Raw genomic sequence first — 16,500 nt, forward strand, 5'->3', positions numbered from 1 at the left:
CAGCTTCAGGTACTGGCAAGAAGTCCCCGTGCCCAATGCCTCGGAGAATGGAATGGTTCGAGAATGAATCTAGGAAATATCGTCCCAAGAAGAAGGGACCTTGTGTTATCCTTATGAAAAATTCATCTCCTGACGCATCAAGACATTTGAGCTCAAAGCCTTTTTTCGCATGGATTATCAACGACGTTTACGACATTCCCTTTGGCTAGATGCCTTTTTTTTTTACCACAATTTATGAACCTCACCCTTCCTCCCACGTTCTTATCAAGATTCTCTACCGTCTTTCCTCAATAGCGTTTGCTCAATCAAATTCCTAGCTGGACCGGCGAATGGAGTACCAAAAAGAGTGGCATACGGCGTATTTATGAACTATTTTCTTGGAAAATAACCTTTCCAATCTCACCTTCGACACCTTATATCATACATCATTTCACATCATATCACGGAAAGAATGTCCTCTCGAATTTGTCAAGTACGCTTTTAAACGATAACTTTGCTTTTGGTGTCGATGGCGCAAGGAACGAGATATGGCGATGTTTTCAAATGAGACGAACATTTTTCCCCCTAAATGCGACGTGCTTCTTTTGGATCTTGATCTTGATATGACCGTTTTTCAATCTCACTACTTCTTTTCCCCAAATTATTGTCCCCTTTCATGAAAAAATTGTTCTCCTTTTCTGATTTCAGTCATATACAGCGTGGGAGTGTCACTTTTCATGTTTGCAAGGTCGGTCTTCTGACACCCATATCATATTTGAATTTTTGGTAGTTTTGGTTGTAACGGGAGCAAGCAGTGATTTTAGTATGTTGGGAAAATCTTTGCTTGCTTGCTAGAACTTTGGTTGCCTCAATTTCATGCTTTTGGCTGGTTGGCTGGTTGTGTCTTTATCTTTCGTAAGGAGTGAATTATTATTATATCCAGTACTACCTAATTGTCATGTTTCACACGATTTTTGGGAGTGAAAAGGGATGTGGAGGGTGGATGGACGGTAGATGGAAGGAAAGGAAAGGAAATGGAGGATTAGTTGAGAATGGATTGATGGATGGACAGAGAACTGAAGGAGAAAGTATATACCGTACCGGATGCATGGAGAAATATTGAAGTAGGGCTGGGATGGATAGATATGTTTTACTATCCATATTTAAATTCAAGTTGAGGGAAAGTGGATTAACTAGTTGGTTACTTGGTTACTTACAAACGGAATTGTGTTGTTGGGAATGAGGAATAGATGGATGGATGGATGGATGGGTGGGTGGAAAATCAATAGGAATTGAAAATTTAAAAAATTAAGTCTGGATTGAACATCTGATTATTTTGATGGTGATGGTGATTATAAGGAGGTAGGTAAGTGTTACGACGGCTATCTTTTACGCCGCGTCACATGACTAAACCAAGGTAACGTGATTAAGTCACGTTATGGACCGCTGCGCGGTCCTGGACAGCCAGCGTTCCTCAGCGGTCCATAACGCGACGTTACTCACGTTACCTCGGTTTAGTCATGTGACGCGACATAGAAGATAGCCGTCAAACAAGAGCCTAGAGCGCTACACGCTCATCCACACGGCAAACCTCGTAAAAATAATTATATCAAATAATAAAAAATATATATAGAAAATGTTTAATTAGATATTAAATTCTTTTTGTATATTTTTTACAATATATATTAATAGTTAAATTATTAATATCAAAATACTTATTAATTAATTAATAATCCTCCAGTGATGTTACGAGGTTTGCCGTCTAGATCACGTGGAAGTGCTCTAGGCTCTCGAAGTAGGTTTATAACTAGGCGTCAAGCAGGGACTTGAAGTAATGACAATAATGATATGCAATTCGTAACTAATAGTAGAGTATACTAAATGATTGATCTTGAGCACGAAGCTCTATACAAAAGAAATCCATCTTGATTATATAGTCCTTCGTGCCTATGGTTAACTAGGAATCGTCGTTCCTGGGAACGAGCGTTCCTGGTTGTTCCTAGGAACGTTCGTTCCTCACCGTTCCATCACATGTTTTATGGTCATGTGACATACTAATCGTTTTGGACGTAACAAGTGAGTGGGTAAAATAATAATTGTTTATTTATTTAAATTTTAAAAGAAAAAATTAAAAAAAATAAAAAGAATTTAAAAAAAAGAATGTCACACTCAAAAATACTGAGTAAAGTATCTTGTATTAGAAAATACTAAATTAAAAAGAAAAGAAAAAAGAAAACAAAAGTAGAGAGTTTTCCTGTGATTAAATACAAACGGGGCATGCCACGTGACCCGGAGGTGTGAGGCGTGTCACACTCAAGAATACTGGGTAAAGTATCTTGTATTAGAAAATACTAAGTTAAAAAGAAAAAAAGAAGGAAAACAAAAATAACGAGTTTTCCTGTAATTAAATACAAACGGGGCATGCCACGTGACCCGGAGGTGTGAGGCGTCACAAGGCGTCACAAAGAATTTAAAAAAAAAAAGAATTTAGAAAAAATAAAAAATACAAAGAATACAAATTTTCAATTAAATTGTGATCAAAAGGGTGTTTATAGACCAGCAATTGTATTTAATTTAGAATCTACAAGTGAAGAGCACCTGTAGATGGGAATAGCTACTCTATATATACACAAATGAATGGCCTAGCCGTAATGGCTAGGCAAAAAGAAATCATATTTATCCCTTCAATGATCTTACTTTACCGATAACCATTGATACCTAGTACTTGTCCGGATCTGATCCTCAGGTCACCTAAATCGCATACTAATCCCGAGTAATCGTATCATGTGTGGACATGGTTAATGTACCTGAGGTTTCTTATATAATAAGGGTGGTGTTACGTGACGGTTGTTACCCACTAGTGGCTCACGTGCACTAGCCCTGTATATAAAGACCTTCTTAATTAGAATCTTCTTAGTTCTTTAGTTTTAGATTCTAAGTGATTGAATTGACTCCGTTTACGACTTTTCCGTCACAGGTGGGAGGAAAGCAGGGATTTCCGTCACATAAATAAATATAAATAGAAATAGAAATAATTATTCTTTATTATAAAATATTTAATAAATAAAATTGAATGAAAAATAAAAACTATATTTATATTTATATTTAAAAAAGATTTATTTTTTATTTTTTTATTTTCAATTAGTAATTATAAAATTTATTAACGTGGTTTAACACCGAGTGCACCATATCACCGAGTGCACCACTTTTACCTCAATTTGTACTTTCTAACTCATATCATTCAACAATCATTAAATCAATCAATTAAAACTATTAAGAATCTAATAATCTAGGATCTATTATACTATTTTGACAAGTTCTTGAATTATGACCAGTCTTTCCACACTTATTACAGCATCGACTAGTAGATGATTCCCTATTAGAATTTCCCTCATTTTGACACTCGTCGCATTGAATCTGAATATCAACCTCTTGTTGAGATAATATATCTGCAGCTTCTTGTCCAGTAAGTACTCCTCCTTGATGTAATTGAGTCTTTTTCACATATCGACATTTGCTTAATATTTTATTTGCCTTTTGAAATATATAGTTTTCTGTATTTAAAAGTGTATTTTCATATACTAATCTCTTTGTACCTTTAATTAAAGCTAGTATAGTTTCGAATATAGGTGTAAGGGAGCTTGATTGATAACAAGCTATTCGAGATTTCACTAAAGTTGATTGAGAAAGAGCTTTAGTTGGATTGTGAGGAATTTGAGAGATTCAAAGGTTTAAATCGAAAAAGGGGGGAGTAGGTGTATGAATTCGAATATCTAATTTTGAGAGTATAGCTTGAGGGTCAAATGGTATTAGATCTGTTCCTCGAAAGCTAGCTTTCATATTCTGAGAGTTGATTGATTGTTGATATGCAGCTTTGAAAGCTATAAAGAATTCAACTTTAGTGATATGATTGATATATGCCTTAATAAACTCCTTAATTTGAGAACTATATAAATGTTTAAGTACACCAAAACATCCAACATCAAATGGTTGAGTTAAATGAATTGAATATAATAGTAATTTGAGATATATAATATTATTTGATTTGCAATATGATTGAAAAGATATTGATTCGTAGCTTTCATACTTATCCAATACTAGCATTCGATATTTGCTCTTCCTTTGACGAATAGTATGTTTATCGAAATACTTTAATCATTCTAGGTCTATCTCATTATTCATCCATTCATTGAAAGTAGGTTTAATAGCCCAATCCGTAAGAAAATCGGTTTCAGTATACTAATTGGAAAGATGAACTTGTTCTTGAACTATCAAAAATAGAGGTATAGTTTTACCTTCTCTATTGTCATATATAATTGCCGTAGCCCACTCTCGATTGTTTGGTTGTATTGCCTTGCTTCTGCTATTTCGTTCAACATTAATTACAATTATTCCAAGGCATATTATACCCATCATAAAGCTGGTTTCATCGAAGTTGTAGAAATCAGAATCGATAATATTATATTTCACCTGCATATTCGATATTAATCGAAACCACTCTTCAATAAACTTAGGATCTTCGCAAAGAGCTCTTTGAAAGTTATAAATACAATTAAAACATATCTTTAATTTCATATAATACTTTACAAATCGATAAGCCTAGAGCTTTCCAATCTTCTTCGCATTTCTTGATTCAAGAATATAATTCGCCATATCTTCTATATTACTTAATTTAGGTGCAAACTCTCTCTCATCCATATCGATAATATACTGAATAAGCACCTCTTCTTCTTTTTCAGTCAAATTAAGATTATTTGCTCGAGTTTCCATTCTGTGAATTCGACCGCCTATTCTATCTCGTAATGTAGTTCGAGGGACTTTGTAGATTTTCGCAGCCTTTCCAACTGTAAGATTTTTTGATTTTTGAATAGCTTCAATAGCTAAGATTATTCTGGCCTCTTTTGATTGTATTTCCATAATAATTCGTTGAAATATCGCGTCTTGAAATTGAATGATAAAAGATATTGAAAAAGTGGCGACTCGCTGATAGTGGCGACTCGCTGATAAACCACGTTATAGGGTTTTAAAATGATACATATCTTATAAATATTTCCTCTACAGCACAACACAACACAGTTTAAAATCACAAATACTAATCTCAAATCCTCCTAGTATCTATCAATATATCACCGATTAACTACCCCTTCTTATCTCTCATCCTGTTTCTCCAATTCTCAGATGCAGTAGCTCAAATTTCTGATCTAGTCACTGGCACACCTCAGCTCCTAATTACCACTACCCATGTCCTACTTGTACTTGTCTGAAGCCTGTGTTCCTTCCTGAAATTACCAGCAGATTCGACTCAAACTAAATATCGCCCTATTAGATCGCCATGCATATAAAACACCCACCTAACTTTTCTAGTCTCTGAAGTACTAATTCAAGTAACCAGAAGCATGAAACAATCTTACCTCCAAATACCTCGAATTACTCCTGGTGAGTCAAATTCTTAACTTGAAAAACCAGTTAGATCCATTAGCCCTACCTACTTTAAGGAAATTAGATCCATATACGAGGTTTACTTCTACTCACTGTACTAATATTAGCAGATCTTCGCTTGTACACCAGTTTATGTACTGTACACTCGAGTCGCTTAACAAAACGATGTCTGTGCACAACTATTCAATTATTCTTCATCTGCTTCTTCGTCTTCTTCTCCTCCTATTGTGAAAGAGGTACGTCGAGATATATACATCCTAATAATATACTATGAAAGGGAAATAAAGAAGAAAGCTAGTAGATTATATTGTAATATATTATTTGTAAAGAAAATAGATTTCATAATAAATTTGGAATATATATAATACAAGTTTAAAAGTGTATATGTGAAAAATTGATTATTATAAGAGAGGGATGAAGATCTCTTTTTATATCTAATTATTAGGGGCTATATGATTAGCTAGCTAGAAAAACTCTATATATATGACCTACAATTCCAACTTTCTCACACTATCTCGATTGCTTCTCCCTTTGATACTTGCCCTTTCTCGTGCGCCAAACCACACAGACATCATAATCTCCATCACTATAATATATGGGTGGTATTGTTGCCACCGGGGAGGTATTTCTAGCTACCAGTATAGACTCTCCGCTACTATTCTACGCGGGCATCCCGCCCAATTGGAATCACGCAGCATGATTTAATTCTGCAATATCAAGGGAAGTCAATGAAGATAATGAGAAATTTGCGCTTTGAGGAGTATTTTGAATTGAGTGGAACAGGGATTTGTGAGACGCGTGCTGGGGTCGACATGAAGCAGAAGGAGTTATTCTTTGTACGACACTGCAAGGTGATATATGCTATGTTGAGAGAAATATATTGGAGGTTGAGTATTGGTTCTTTCATCAAATCAATATTTTGACCCAACTAGTACACGTCACTCTTGTGGTCTCCTAAATTGGCGGCGAGATGGTGAGATAAGTATAAGGAGTGAGCGAAGGTGATATTGACCTGCTTGAAATAGAGTAGAGCTTTGTGATAGAATGAAATGAGATATGTTGTTGGATTGTGATTTTAGAACGTTTAGTTAGCTAGCCAATGAATAGAAATATGCTAGTGCAACTCTTTTGATACCGCAATATATTACGCATTTTGCATTGAAGATTTGTCTGAATAACTAAACCATACTGCTATTCAAAATAAACACATACCGAGACGAGCTTACCTCTCATTTGAGAAGGAGTTTTTACTTCACTGCTATCCTAAGGGCTGTAGCGGGATGAAGGTGTAAGGTGAAGAAAAAAGCTAGAACTAAGCATTAAGGGGTACAAAAAGCAATAGGTAAGATGTTTCTGGATGTAAATGTGAATGAAAGCCATTTATGTGCCACTTAGATGGGATGGAGACCTCTCAGCTCGAAATATTGGTACTTTGACCCACCAACTTTGGGAATTTCAAAAAAGGGAGTGATAGAACAGAGTAGGATTGATATTTAGATCGTATTCTCTATGCAAATCAAGCAATGGAGGTGCATTGATAACAAAAGCAAAGATATATGCTTGAAGGAGGTTCCAAGAGTTTTGGTAGAAGGACAAGATTCTATATGTTGAGGTTGTGATGGTGCAATCTGCAGAAGAACTAATCAAATGATGACAAAATAGAGATATTCACCATATTCTACGCCCCTCGTGATTTGAAATTAAAGGAAAAATTGAAAAGCGAATTCACTCTATCATGTGAATGAACAACTGAAAGGATACTAGATGTAAAAGGTAGGCAATATGAGGCATGAAAGCTGAAGCCAAGATTTGACTTTTCTAATTCCTCAAGGTCTTCAAACAGAAATATGTGCCTCCAAAGACAATAGTATCAACAATCACCTAGTAAGTTCTCATTATAATAGCCTTTGATTCTGTTTTGTAGCACAGAGAAAATTGACGACAAAACGCAGTCTTTATTCCTCATGGCTTTCACATTTGCATTGCCTTGCAGATCGATTCACGATGGCTTTCCCGATTTCCACTTCGATCATGAGCAAGCCAATTTTACCTCTGATCAAGAAAGCGTGTACGACGCAGATGTAGAAGAAGTCGATGTCGAAGAAGAAGAATTGAAATGCGAAATCAATAGCTCGATCCACTCTCCTACTCAAGCAGCTCCCTCCCCAATTATCGCTTGGCAACCCTTCAATACTACAAAATCTGGCATCGCAGGAGTTGAGGTTGCTCGAGTGGATATTGATGATCAAGTAGAAATTCTTAAGGGTGTAGATTGGCATGCCGTTCGAACTTCGCAGAAACAGACTGATGCCCCTCAGTCCAGTGGTTGGACACCCATCAACGTACCTCCAACCAACACTTTCCAGATTAGCAGCGAAAATACCTTGACTTCCGATGCTGAAGACACCCAATCTAGCTTTGCTCAAAGTACTTGCTGGTCCGTCATCAGTGGTTCGCAGACCGATACCTCACAAGCTACCAGTATCGAAGCCGATGAAAAATCACCTCACTACCTACAGATACGAAGTACATCGAACGTGCGCCGTAAGAGAATAATCAAGTCCCTCATGAGTACCATGGTTGATACTCCCCAGCTCAAGGTCCACTTCAGGAGATATAAGGAAGAATATTGCTCTACCCTGGCAAAGGAGAAAATCGAGTGGTTCAGACACCGCACTCCATGTTTGAATATGGGCAAGAGGGTAGACTATGATTCCGAGATGGCAATCTTGAAGTCAGAGTGGCACGAATTCTTGGAGAGACGCAGATGGTTGAAGAGAGAAATGTTGAGGATCAAGAATCTTTATACATTTTCAAGATGTAGACGTCAAGAATGTATCCAGTATAGTTTGAGAGCAAGTTATGATATTGCGTTCATCAAATCACTTGCGGATAGCTGAAGGACGTTGTTAGTGAAGCGGGCATTATTACTAAGAAGTTGAGATTTGAGATATGAACGTTGAGGGATGAAGTCGTCATTGTTTTTAAGAAGTGGGAGACCTGAGGTACTTACATCATCTAGCAGATATCTTTTTTGGTGTATCAACGGTCTCTTACAAGCAGTGGGGGGTGGTGGATATATGAAATTATTCACAATCATCAACATATTTATGAGAAACATGGGGGATAAATAAAATACATTATACAAGGATCTGCTTCCCTTTCGCATTGTGATAAGAAGACTTTGAATTGATGAGTGAAAATGATGATGGGAGTAGGCAAAGACCATTGTGATCCTTAGAACTGAAATTTAATGAACATATAAAAGAAGAGTGATGTGATTTGAGTGAAGCGCGAGATTAACTGGAGGATAAGAAATGAAAAGAAAAGAAGCGTAATACACTTTCCCTTTCATTGCGTTCATTGGGCCGAAAATGGTAGTTGCGTTGTCGCGTAAAGGAGTACTTTGTTTATTTCACACCTCATAGTCTCAACTACAAAACAGCGACAATTAATTCTATCATCCTCCCATTCACCAACAGTACCTGCCGTGATGGCAGTCTTACCTAATGTACCATATGTCAGAGTGCGTGTTGTAGTCTCTGGTTCAAAAACAGTTGAATACGACGATCCCGATGACAGCCAAGATGGTATCACAAAAGATTCTCCAAAAAACAAGACTTGTGTCTACATTGAATCTAAGACAAATCAAAGATTTGGTTTTGAATATTGGGTAAACAGCAAGAAGAGAGACAAGGCAATTGATCCAGGTACATCCTTGGGCTTTTATGCAACCATTGACGGGCGAGGCTGTTCTTCAGTAGTCATTTGCAATCAAGATGGATTCAAACCGGGTCAATGGGCTCATCAATTAAACGGAGATCGAATCCGGACAAAAAGCAGTTTGAAATTGATGCCATTCATCTTTGCTGAAGTCAAACCAGGTATACCATTTGTTTCATCCAGAATGAATCATCCATGATGCTGATAACATGCAGGAGACGATTCCACGTACGCACCCCCAAAAGTCGCCTCGCAACTTGGAGAACTCGTGGTTCAGGTTTGGCGTGTCCGAAAATGTAATACGGTGCCAGTTCCGCTTGAACAGGCATCCTCAACTAAGAAAATAAATGTCCATGAGAGTCAGTTGAAGGGCAAAGCAGTATCTCATGCTACGCAGTATATGAAAGATGTGATCTGCAGTCTCAACTTCCAAGCTGACTTCTACAATAGATTCGGAGCACCACAAACCTCGTCGGATCAGGAGACGTTCTACAGGCTTGAATACATAGACCCAGTCAGCAAGCCACTAGCCGAATTCCATTTTAAATACAGATCAAGGGACATTTTGGAGCAAATGAGGGTGAGGATATTTCTGCTACATCGTTCTCGAACAATCCATTTGCCGTTGCCCAGAATCTTTGAGGCGGCTAGCTAAGGGGACATCGCTGAATGTTCTAAATAGTCTCATTGTTCCAAGTGGATTCAATATTTCAGATATTTTGAACGTTCGAAATAGCTTGATTGTCCCAAATAGCGTCAAGATTTTAGATGGTATCAATGTTCCTTATAGAATCAATGCTGACCCTAAAGCTAAGATCTTTTCTCAAGCAAAATCTCGAACACTTTCTCAAAAGATCAATTTAGCACCTTTTGTGATGAATCCCTTACCCAGTGTACCGATACCACGCCCTGTCGATAAAAGGCCCTTTGCCAAACGAAAGGATGTCGTCAAAGTCTTCGAAGCATTGACGGCTCAAAAGCATAAGTCTCCTGCTGGTATGGCTACAGCTTCACCAGCAAGCACAAACTCAGTTATCACCGGCAAAACTTTTAATCCGGTAGCTGGTGCTTTTTTACCCCAAGCACTTGGACAGATAGCCCCCAAAGTTATAACGGACACGGTCACCTCCATCCCAGAGCCGGCTCCAGCAATAGCAAACAATGTTCAAGAAGAAATCAGATATCCAAAAACTCCTGCCTTCGGGTCAATTCCATCCTTAGCACCTGGTTTGGTCTCGAAATCTGGACCTGCAATGCCGCTAGAAACGCCAGCAAAAGTAATTTGTAGACCTGATATCGAGACCTCCGCATCCGACGAATTAGGAGCAGCCTCAGTGACACCACTAGCGCCTGCGACGCCTGCTACACGTGTAGTGCAAACGGCCTTGGAGCCTGCTGTTACGCCATTTACGCGGGTACTGATGGAAATCCAGAAAAACTTAGGCGACTTGAGGGACATAGCTAAAGGTTTCAACGTCGTCAACGCTGTCGAGGTCTGTACTGACATTCAAGTGTTCTATCTTCCTGCCTTCAAATGAAAGGTGCCGATGAAAGTGTCTGGCAAGTGCCTGTCAGCAAAGTATCCAATAGCCCTGACTATAGTCCGAAGATTAGAGGCCTTGAATCCATGAATCCAAATTGAAACATTCAGACCAATGGAGACATTGATCATATTCAAATATTGAAAGCTTATATCATGTATTCTGCTAGTTCAGACTATTGGAAACTCTGTACAGTCTGTGCACATGTCTAATTACTCGAGTAAGATATATGGGCTTTAGACCCCACACACTTTGCTTACTTCTACTCTCCATTACCCTTTAGCGTGCTTATTGACTATATCAGTCGAAGACGAGCGTTTAGATGCAAGTGCCAACCATGTCTACACGGCGGACAACTTACACGAGTGCAAGAAGAGGAGATAGCGGAGTGAATGAGCACAGAACATGCTCTCGGGTATTGCCAATGACACTAACAATTTTTTACAGATTCAGGAGGAGATCTCCCGCGTCGGCGGTGAGATCCAGACAGAGCTCGAAGGACAGGCCAAGGCTGAGCAGGCTAAACCCGAAGAGAATCTGAAGCGCGAGCTTGCGGTCGAACAGGATGAAGATGTTGAAATCGTGCTTGAACGTCCTGTCAAGAGACGCCACATATTCACCGCGGAAGATGAAATCATTGATTTAACAGTCTAACTGTATGGCCGTCTAAGAATGGTCCTGCAGGGTATAAACGGGAAAATGATCGAGTATTGGGCGGCAAGAATGAAATTAGCGCTTTTATGATTTTGGGGTGGCATATGTGACTTCACGACCAGATCGATATTTGGACTGTATTGATTTCATATGTAGAACATGCCGCACTGTTTTTTATTAAAGTCCATAGATAGAAGCTGTACTACGACGGAAGAGGCGCAAAATTGGCGCAAGAATATAACAATGGATGTCAGAAAGACAATATTTATCAGGCGAACATTCCACTGATTTGTAGGTTTAACTATCAAGCAATACTTTACTTGCGACGCTCAAAAGCCAAGCAGCGTCATGCCATCCATCTGCTTCGTTTGGATTGAGTGGTGGCATTTGTTCTGCCACTGGTGTATCGTCCATTCCAGCAAGAGTTTGTCGTGATGGGCGTGATGATAGTGATGATTCCTCTCCTTTTTCATCTGATGTATCAAAATCTGCTTCTTCTCCATCCTCTTCGACAGCAAACAAACTCCATCCTAACAAGTTTTCGACCCATCCTCCAAGTCCCAATCTACTTGCTCTAGCCAATTTCTTAACTATTGCTTCGTCTTTCCTTGCCTCATCACCCTCATCAAAACTTTCTTCTTCCACATCTACAAAGTCTGGTTCCGCAGGATATTCTTCATGCGCAAATTCTGAATCGAAATATCCTCCCTCTTTATCTGCTGTCATTGGTGTGATCAACGCAGCCCTGCTCCCTCTTCTACTATTCGCACGACTTCCTATCCTACTGTTTGCGCGACTGCCATATCTACTCACTGATCTACTGTATGCTCCTGCTGCAGGCCCAAAACTTAGACTTCTTCTCGTTGTAAGTGGTGAAAACTCGTCGTCTGCATCGAAACTTCCTCGTCTGCTCCCTCTCCTGCTACTGTGTTCTCTTTCTCGGGCAAGCTCACGCTCAAATGCATCGTCATCCGCATCTATCTGCAAACTCGTTGAACTTGCGCGCGAGACGAGCCAGGCTTGTCCCTTTGATTCGCGAGTGGAGGATGCAATCATGGCGCCGGCTCGCAAAAGCCAATCGGAATCATTGCGATCGTTCTCGCTCAATGTGCTGATTTGTAAATCATCTGGTGCAATGGTATTTCTTAAATGAGAATGGCGTGAAGGTGTGGTTGTGCCGGAGCGGGGACCAGGTGTATGAGGTGTGCGAGGGGCAGCGGTGAGGTGGATGCTCGATTTTGATTTAGGGATTGAGAGATTCATTGGGGCGGGTTTGCGGATGGAAACACGAGACGATGAGCGTGAGAGGATAGAGGGTGTGGTAGGAAGAGAGCGGTTGTCAATATAGGATGTGTGGTCGGGAAAGTAATCGTCGTTTGAGGGGGGAAGTTTAGAGGTTAGAGGTGCCATGGTTAAATTTGTGAGATTGGAAAAGGAGCGGCTCTGACGTCGATTGTGAGGAGAATGTTGATTGTAGGCGATATCCATTATGGTCTGTTTGAATTGATGTAGAATCTAACGGAGAGTGTGGAAAGGTAAAGTCTATAAAGTCTCTCGCCGTAGCAAAGCAATCGAATGTCTACCTAGTAAGTAAGGGAAGTAAGTGGGCAGAGAAGTGGAATGTGATAAATAAGAAGAGAAGTCTCACCACTATCGTCCAGTCAAACCTGGGGTTACAGGGAAAGTTCAACACTAAATAATTAGCGTCTTTCGCTTATGGAGGAATGCACCAGAAAAATACTTCTGGCTTGTGAAAATGACTGGGATATGATTTTCGAACGAATCAATGCCTTAGCAAAAAGGATGACTTAGGATTTATTTGCATAAATTTTTATCTTTCACATTATCTGATATACTGATACCGGGAAGATGAGGAATTTAAGAGGTATTCAATATGAGCAATGGAAGCCTCCTGCGCAGTATCAGAATAGACCGATCACAGCGGCGGCGTGGGATTTGGCAAACGATGCTGTCGTTTGTACGGTTGGTCCTACAGAAAATGACGCTGTGATCCAGCTTATTAGAGTCAAAACCAACTCAAAATCACAGTACATAATTTCCTAGTCGGGCGTCTTTGAACTTTTTGCTGATTTGTGAATATAGTGAGGATTCCCTTATCACATCATGGGAAGCCCCATCACCAAACCCAGACTTGGCCTGTGACAAAGTTTTGAGCCTTCATTATTTTGGAGACAGCTTGACGACATGTCTCGTCCTTGCTGGTGGCGACATCATTGTCGTCAGAGAAGATCCTCAACCTGGAGAAGGTCAGATTGAAATTATGGGCTCAGTTGATGCAGGTATTACTGCGGCAAGATGGTCACCTGATGAGGAACTTTTGGCGATTACAACTAAGGAAGATACCGTTATTTGGATGAGTCGCAGCTTCGACGGTGTTACAGATACTACCATGACCAAAGAGGACCTCAAAGCTTCCAATCATGTATCCGTTGGTTGGGGTAAGAAGGAAACTCAATTTCAAGGTAGAGGAGCCAAAGCCTTAAGAGATCCGACTATGCCTGAGAAGATCGATGAAGGTGTTCTTAGTTCAAATGATGATTCGAGCGTCACCATCAGCTGGAGAGGTGATGGCGCTTACCTCGCTATTTCTACAATCGAGTCGGCTTCTCGTCGTATAATTCGGGTATACTCAAGAGAAGGTGAACTTGACAGTGTCAGTGAGCCTGTGGATGGCCTCGAAGGCGCTTTGAGCTGGAGACCTTCAGGAAATCTGATTGCTGGAATTCAACGACTTGAGGAGAGAATTGATGTTGTATTCTTTGAACGTAATGGTTTAAGACATGGGGAATTCAGCCTCCGACTTACACAAGAACAGCGTCAACGCCCTAATCAAAACATCAAATTGGCTTGGAATTCTGATTCTACGGTGCTGGCTGTCGCCATGGAGGACTGTACTCAACTATGGACAATGGGTAACTACCATTGGTATCTAAAGCAAGAGATTAGAAATCACCACGCTCCATTGCTTTCTACTAATCCTGTAGCTTGGCATCCAGAGAAGCCGTTGAGATTCTTATCTGTCGCTGAGGACACTATTGACCTTGCGGAGTATATCTTCACGACAGCTCGCGGTACTTTGGCACCACCACATGACTTCGGGGTGCTCGCTGTTATTGATGGGCAGAATCTCATGGTAACACCTTTCCGAGTAGCTAATGTCCCCCCTCCCATGGGTCATCACGAAACTACGATACTATCAAACGCCATCGATGTTTCAATCAATGCAGATGCTTCATTGCTTGCTGTTCTGCATCAAGAAGGCATTTCTGTCTTTGAATTAGATGCCACTAAACGCGTTGCACCTACTCCGACATTGTCAGGCCAATTCACATTCGAGTCATCAATAAAGACTACCATATATCAACAAATTACTTTTAGTGGCAAGAGTGAGGTACTCGCTTTGGGGCGAACTGAAGCTGGTCCTGTCATTCAGAGATATCACCTCACTGATATGCCTGGTGAGATGAAAGAGAGAGCTCTTGAGAACAGTCCAACATCTTCTGTATCAATATTGTCAAGCTTTGTTGAAGATGGCGTAATGCACCCATACGTTCAAACTAGCTCTGGAGACCTTCATAGTTTATCTTTCGGCGATGCGTCCTTATCTTCCTGCAATTTCTCCAAGCTATTACCTTGGGTAGATATCATACCCTTTGGCGATGGTTCAAATGCCTATGGAGATGGTCGCATAGCTTTTGGATTGTCTAGTAATGGCCATTTGTTTGCAAATACGCGCTTACTGGTGCGAAACTGTACATCTTTTCTCGTTACACCAGCACATCTTATATTTACTACCACCACACATCTCCTTAAATTTGTGCACATCACAGAAGTTCATGGTATGTTTTACGGTGTTCGTTGCATGGAGTTCAATGCTAATATTATCAAGATCTTGAAATTCCACCTGATGACCCAGAAATTGATGAAAGATGTAGAAGCATTGAAAGAGGTGCTCGACTAGTCACCGCAATGCCAACATCTCTTAGTCTTATTCTACAAATGCCTCGAGGAAACTTAGAGACTATATTCCCTCGTGCAATGGTCCTTGCAGGTATTCGGAAACTCATTGAGGAAAAGAACTACAGAAAAGCTTTCACTCACTGCAGAACGCAACGAGTGGATATGAACATTCTGTACGATCACGCTACAGAGCAGTTTTTGTCAAATGTTGCACTCTTCATCGATCAAGTCAAGAAGATCACTTACATTGATTTGTTCCTTTCGTCATTGAGAGAAGAAGATGTTACTCAGACGATGTACAAAGAAACAAGAGTTGTGCCTCAAAATGGTAACATAGTGCCTACCACCAATGGTACTACACCGCAGGATACTACTGTTGATATCACAACCACCAAAACTTCCAAGGTTAATAAGATCTGTGATGCTGTTCTCGAGGTTCTCAAGACTCGCACTGCAACCAATTTACAAAATATCATCACATCTAATGTTTGCAAGAATCCACCTGCATTGGATGACGGTTTATTGGTTGTTGCGCAATTGATGAAGGAAGATGAAGCTTTGGCCGATAAAGCAGTCGAACATATCTGTTTCTTAGCAGATGTCAACAGATTATACGAGAACGCTCTCGGTCTCTATAACCTCGACCTCGCTCTTTTAGTGGCCCAGCAGTCGCAAAAAGATCCCAGGGAATATCTTCCTTTTATGCAAAATCTACAACAAATGACCGAATTACGTCGTAAATATAGCATTGACGATTATCTATCCCGCCATAGCAAAGCACTCCACCATCTCCACGAACTCAACGCATTTGAGGAGCTACAAAAGTATACTCAAAAGCACACACTCTACAAAACCGCTCTAGCTATTTACCGATACAACCCTGAACCCCTCGCTGTCATAACAGCCCTCTATGCTCAATATCTTGAATCTAAATCGTCATACAAAGAAGCAGCTCTCGCTTACGAATCCCTTCACAACTACGCAAAAGCCACATCTTGCTACCTCGCCTCCGGACCTTCCCAATGGCGAGAGACTCTCTTCTCTGCCCTCACCGGCGGCGCAGATGGGAACCCAATGAGCGGCTCTGCACTCACCGAGCTAGCAGAACGTATATGACGCTCTCATCGAAGCAAGATACTACGCGCCCACATCAGCTCGACTACTCTCCTCCTCGAACTGCCTG

General features: G+C 40.2%; 5 protein-coding genes across 5 annotated transcripts; 3 read left to right on the forward strand and 2 right to left on the reverse strand.

The window, feature by feature from the left end:
• Window positions 1-4,578: 4,578 nt before the first annotated feature.
• On the reverse strand, window positions 4,579-4,749 carry SS1G_03861 (hypothetical protein; the record flags this gene model as incomplete). The annotated part of the gene is made up of 1 exon (XM_001595721.1): window positions 4,579-4,749. The coding sequence occupies one exon, from the start codon at window positions 4,747-4,749 to the stop codon at window positions 4,579-4,581; it is 171 nt and encodes a 56-aa protein (XP_001595771.1).
• A 2,633-nt stretch (window positions 4,750-7,382) lies between these two features.
• On the forward strand, window positions 7,383-8,318 carry SS1G_03862 (predicted protein; the record flags this gene model as incomplete). The annotated part of the gene is made up of 1 exon (XM_001595722.1): window positions 7,383-8,318. One exon carries the CDS (start codon window positions 7,383-7,385, stop codon window positions 8,316-8,318), a length of 936 nt encoding a protein of 311 aa, XP_001595772.1.
• Window positions 8,319-8,911: 593 nt separating this feature from the next.
• On the forward strand, window positions 8,912-11,336 carry SS1G_03863 (predicted protein; the record flags this gene model as incomplete). Its single annotated transcript, XM_001595723.1, has 5 exons — window positions 8,912-9,128; window positions 9,357-9,537; window positions 9,824-10,634; window positions 10,852-10,902; window positions 11,136-11,336. 5 exons carry the CDS (start codon window positions 8,912-8,914, stop codon window positions 11,334-11,336), a joined length of 1,461 nt encoding a protein of 486 aa, XP_001595773.1.
• A 297-nt stretch (window positions 11,337-11,633) lies between these two features.
• On the reverse strand, window positions 11,634-12,746 carry SS1G_03864 (hypothetical protein; the record flags this gene model as incomplete). Its single annotated transcript, XM_001595724.1, has 1 exon — window positions 11,634-12,746. One exon carries the CDS (start codon window positions 12,744-12,746, stop codon window positions 11,634-11,636), a length of 1,113 nt encoding a protein of 370 aa, XP_001595774.1.
• A 459-nt stretch (window positions 12,747-13,205) lies between these two features.
• Window positions 13,206-16,433, forward strand: SS1G_03865 (hypothetical protein; the record flags this gene model as incomplete). Its single annotated transcript, XM_001595725.1, has 4 exons — window positions 13,206-13,384; window positions 13,440-14,269; window positions 14,342-15,196; window positions 15,247-16,433. The coding sequence occupies 4 exons, from the start codon at window positions 13,206-13,208 to the stop codon at window positions 16,431-16,433; spliced, it is 3,051 nt and encodes a 1,016-aa protein (XP_001595775.1).
• Window positions 16,434-16,500: the final 67 nt, after the last annotated feature.

The sequence above is a fragment of the Sclerotinia sclerotiorum genome, genomic scaffold (assembly GCF_000146945.2).
Source record: "Sclerotinia sclerotiorum 1980 UF-70 scaffold_4 genomic scaffold, whole genome shotgun sequence".
Taxonomy (NCBI): Eukaryota; Fungi; Ascomycota; class Leotiomycetes; order Helotiales; family Sclerotiniaceae; genus Sclerotinia; species Sclerotinia sclerotiorum.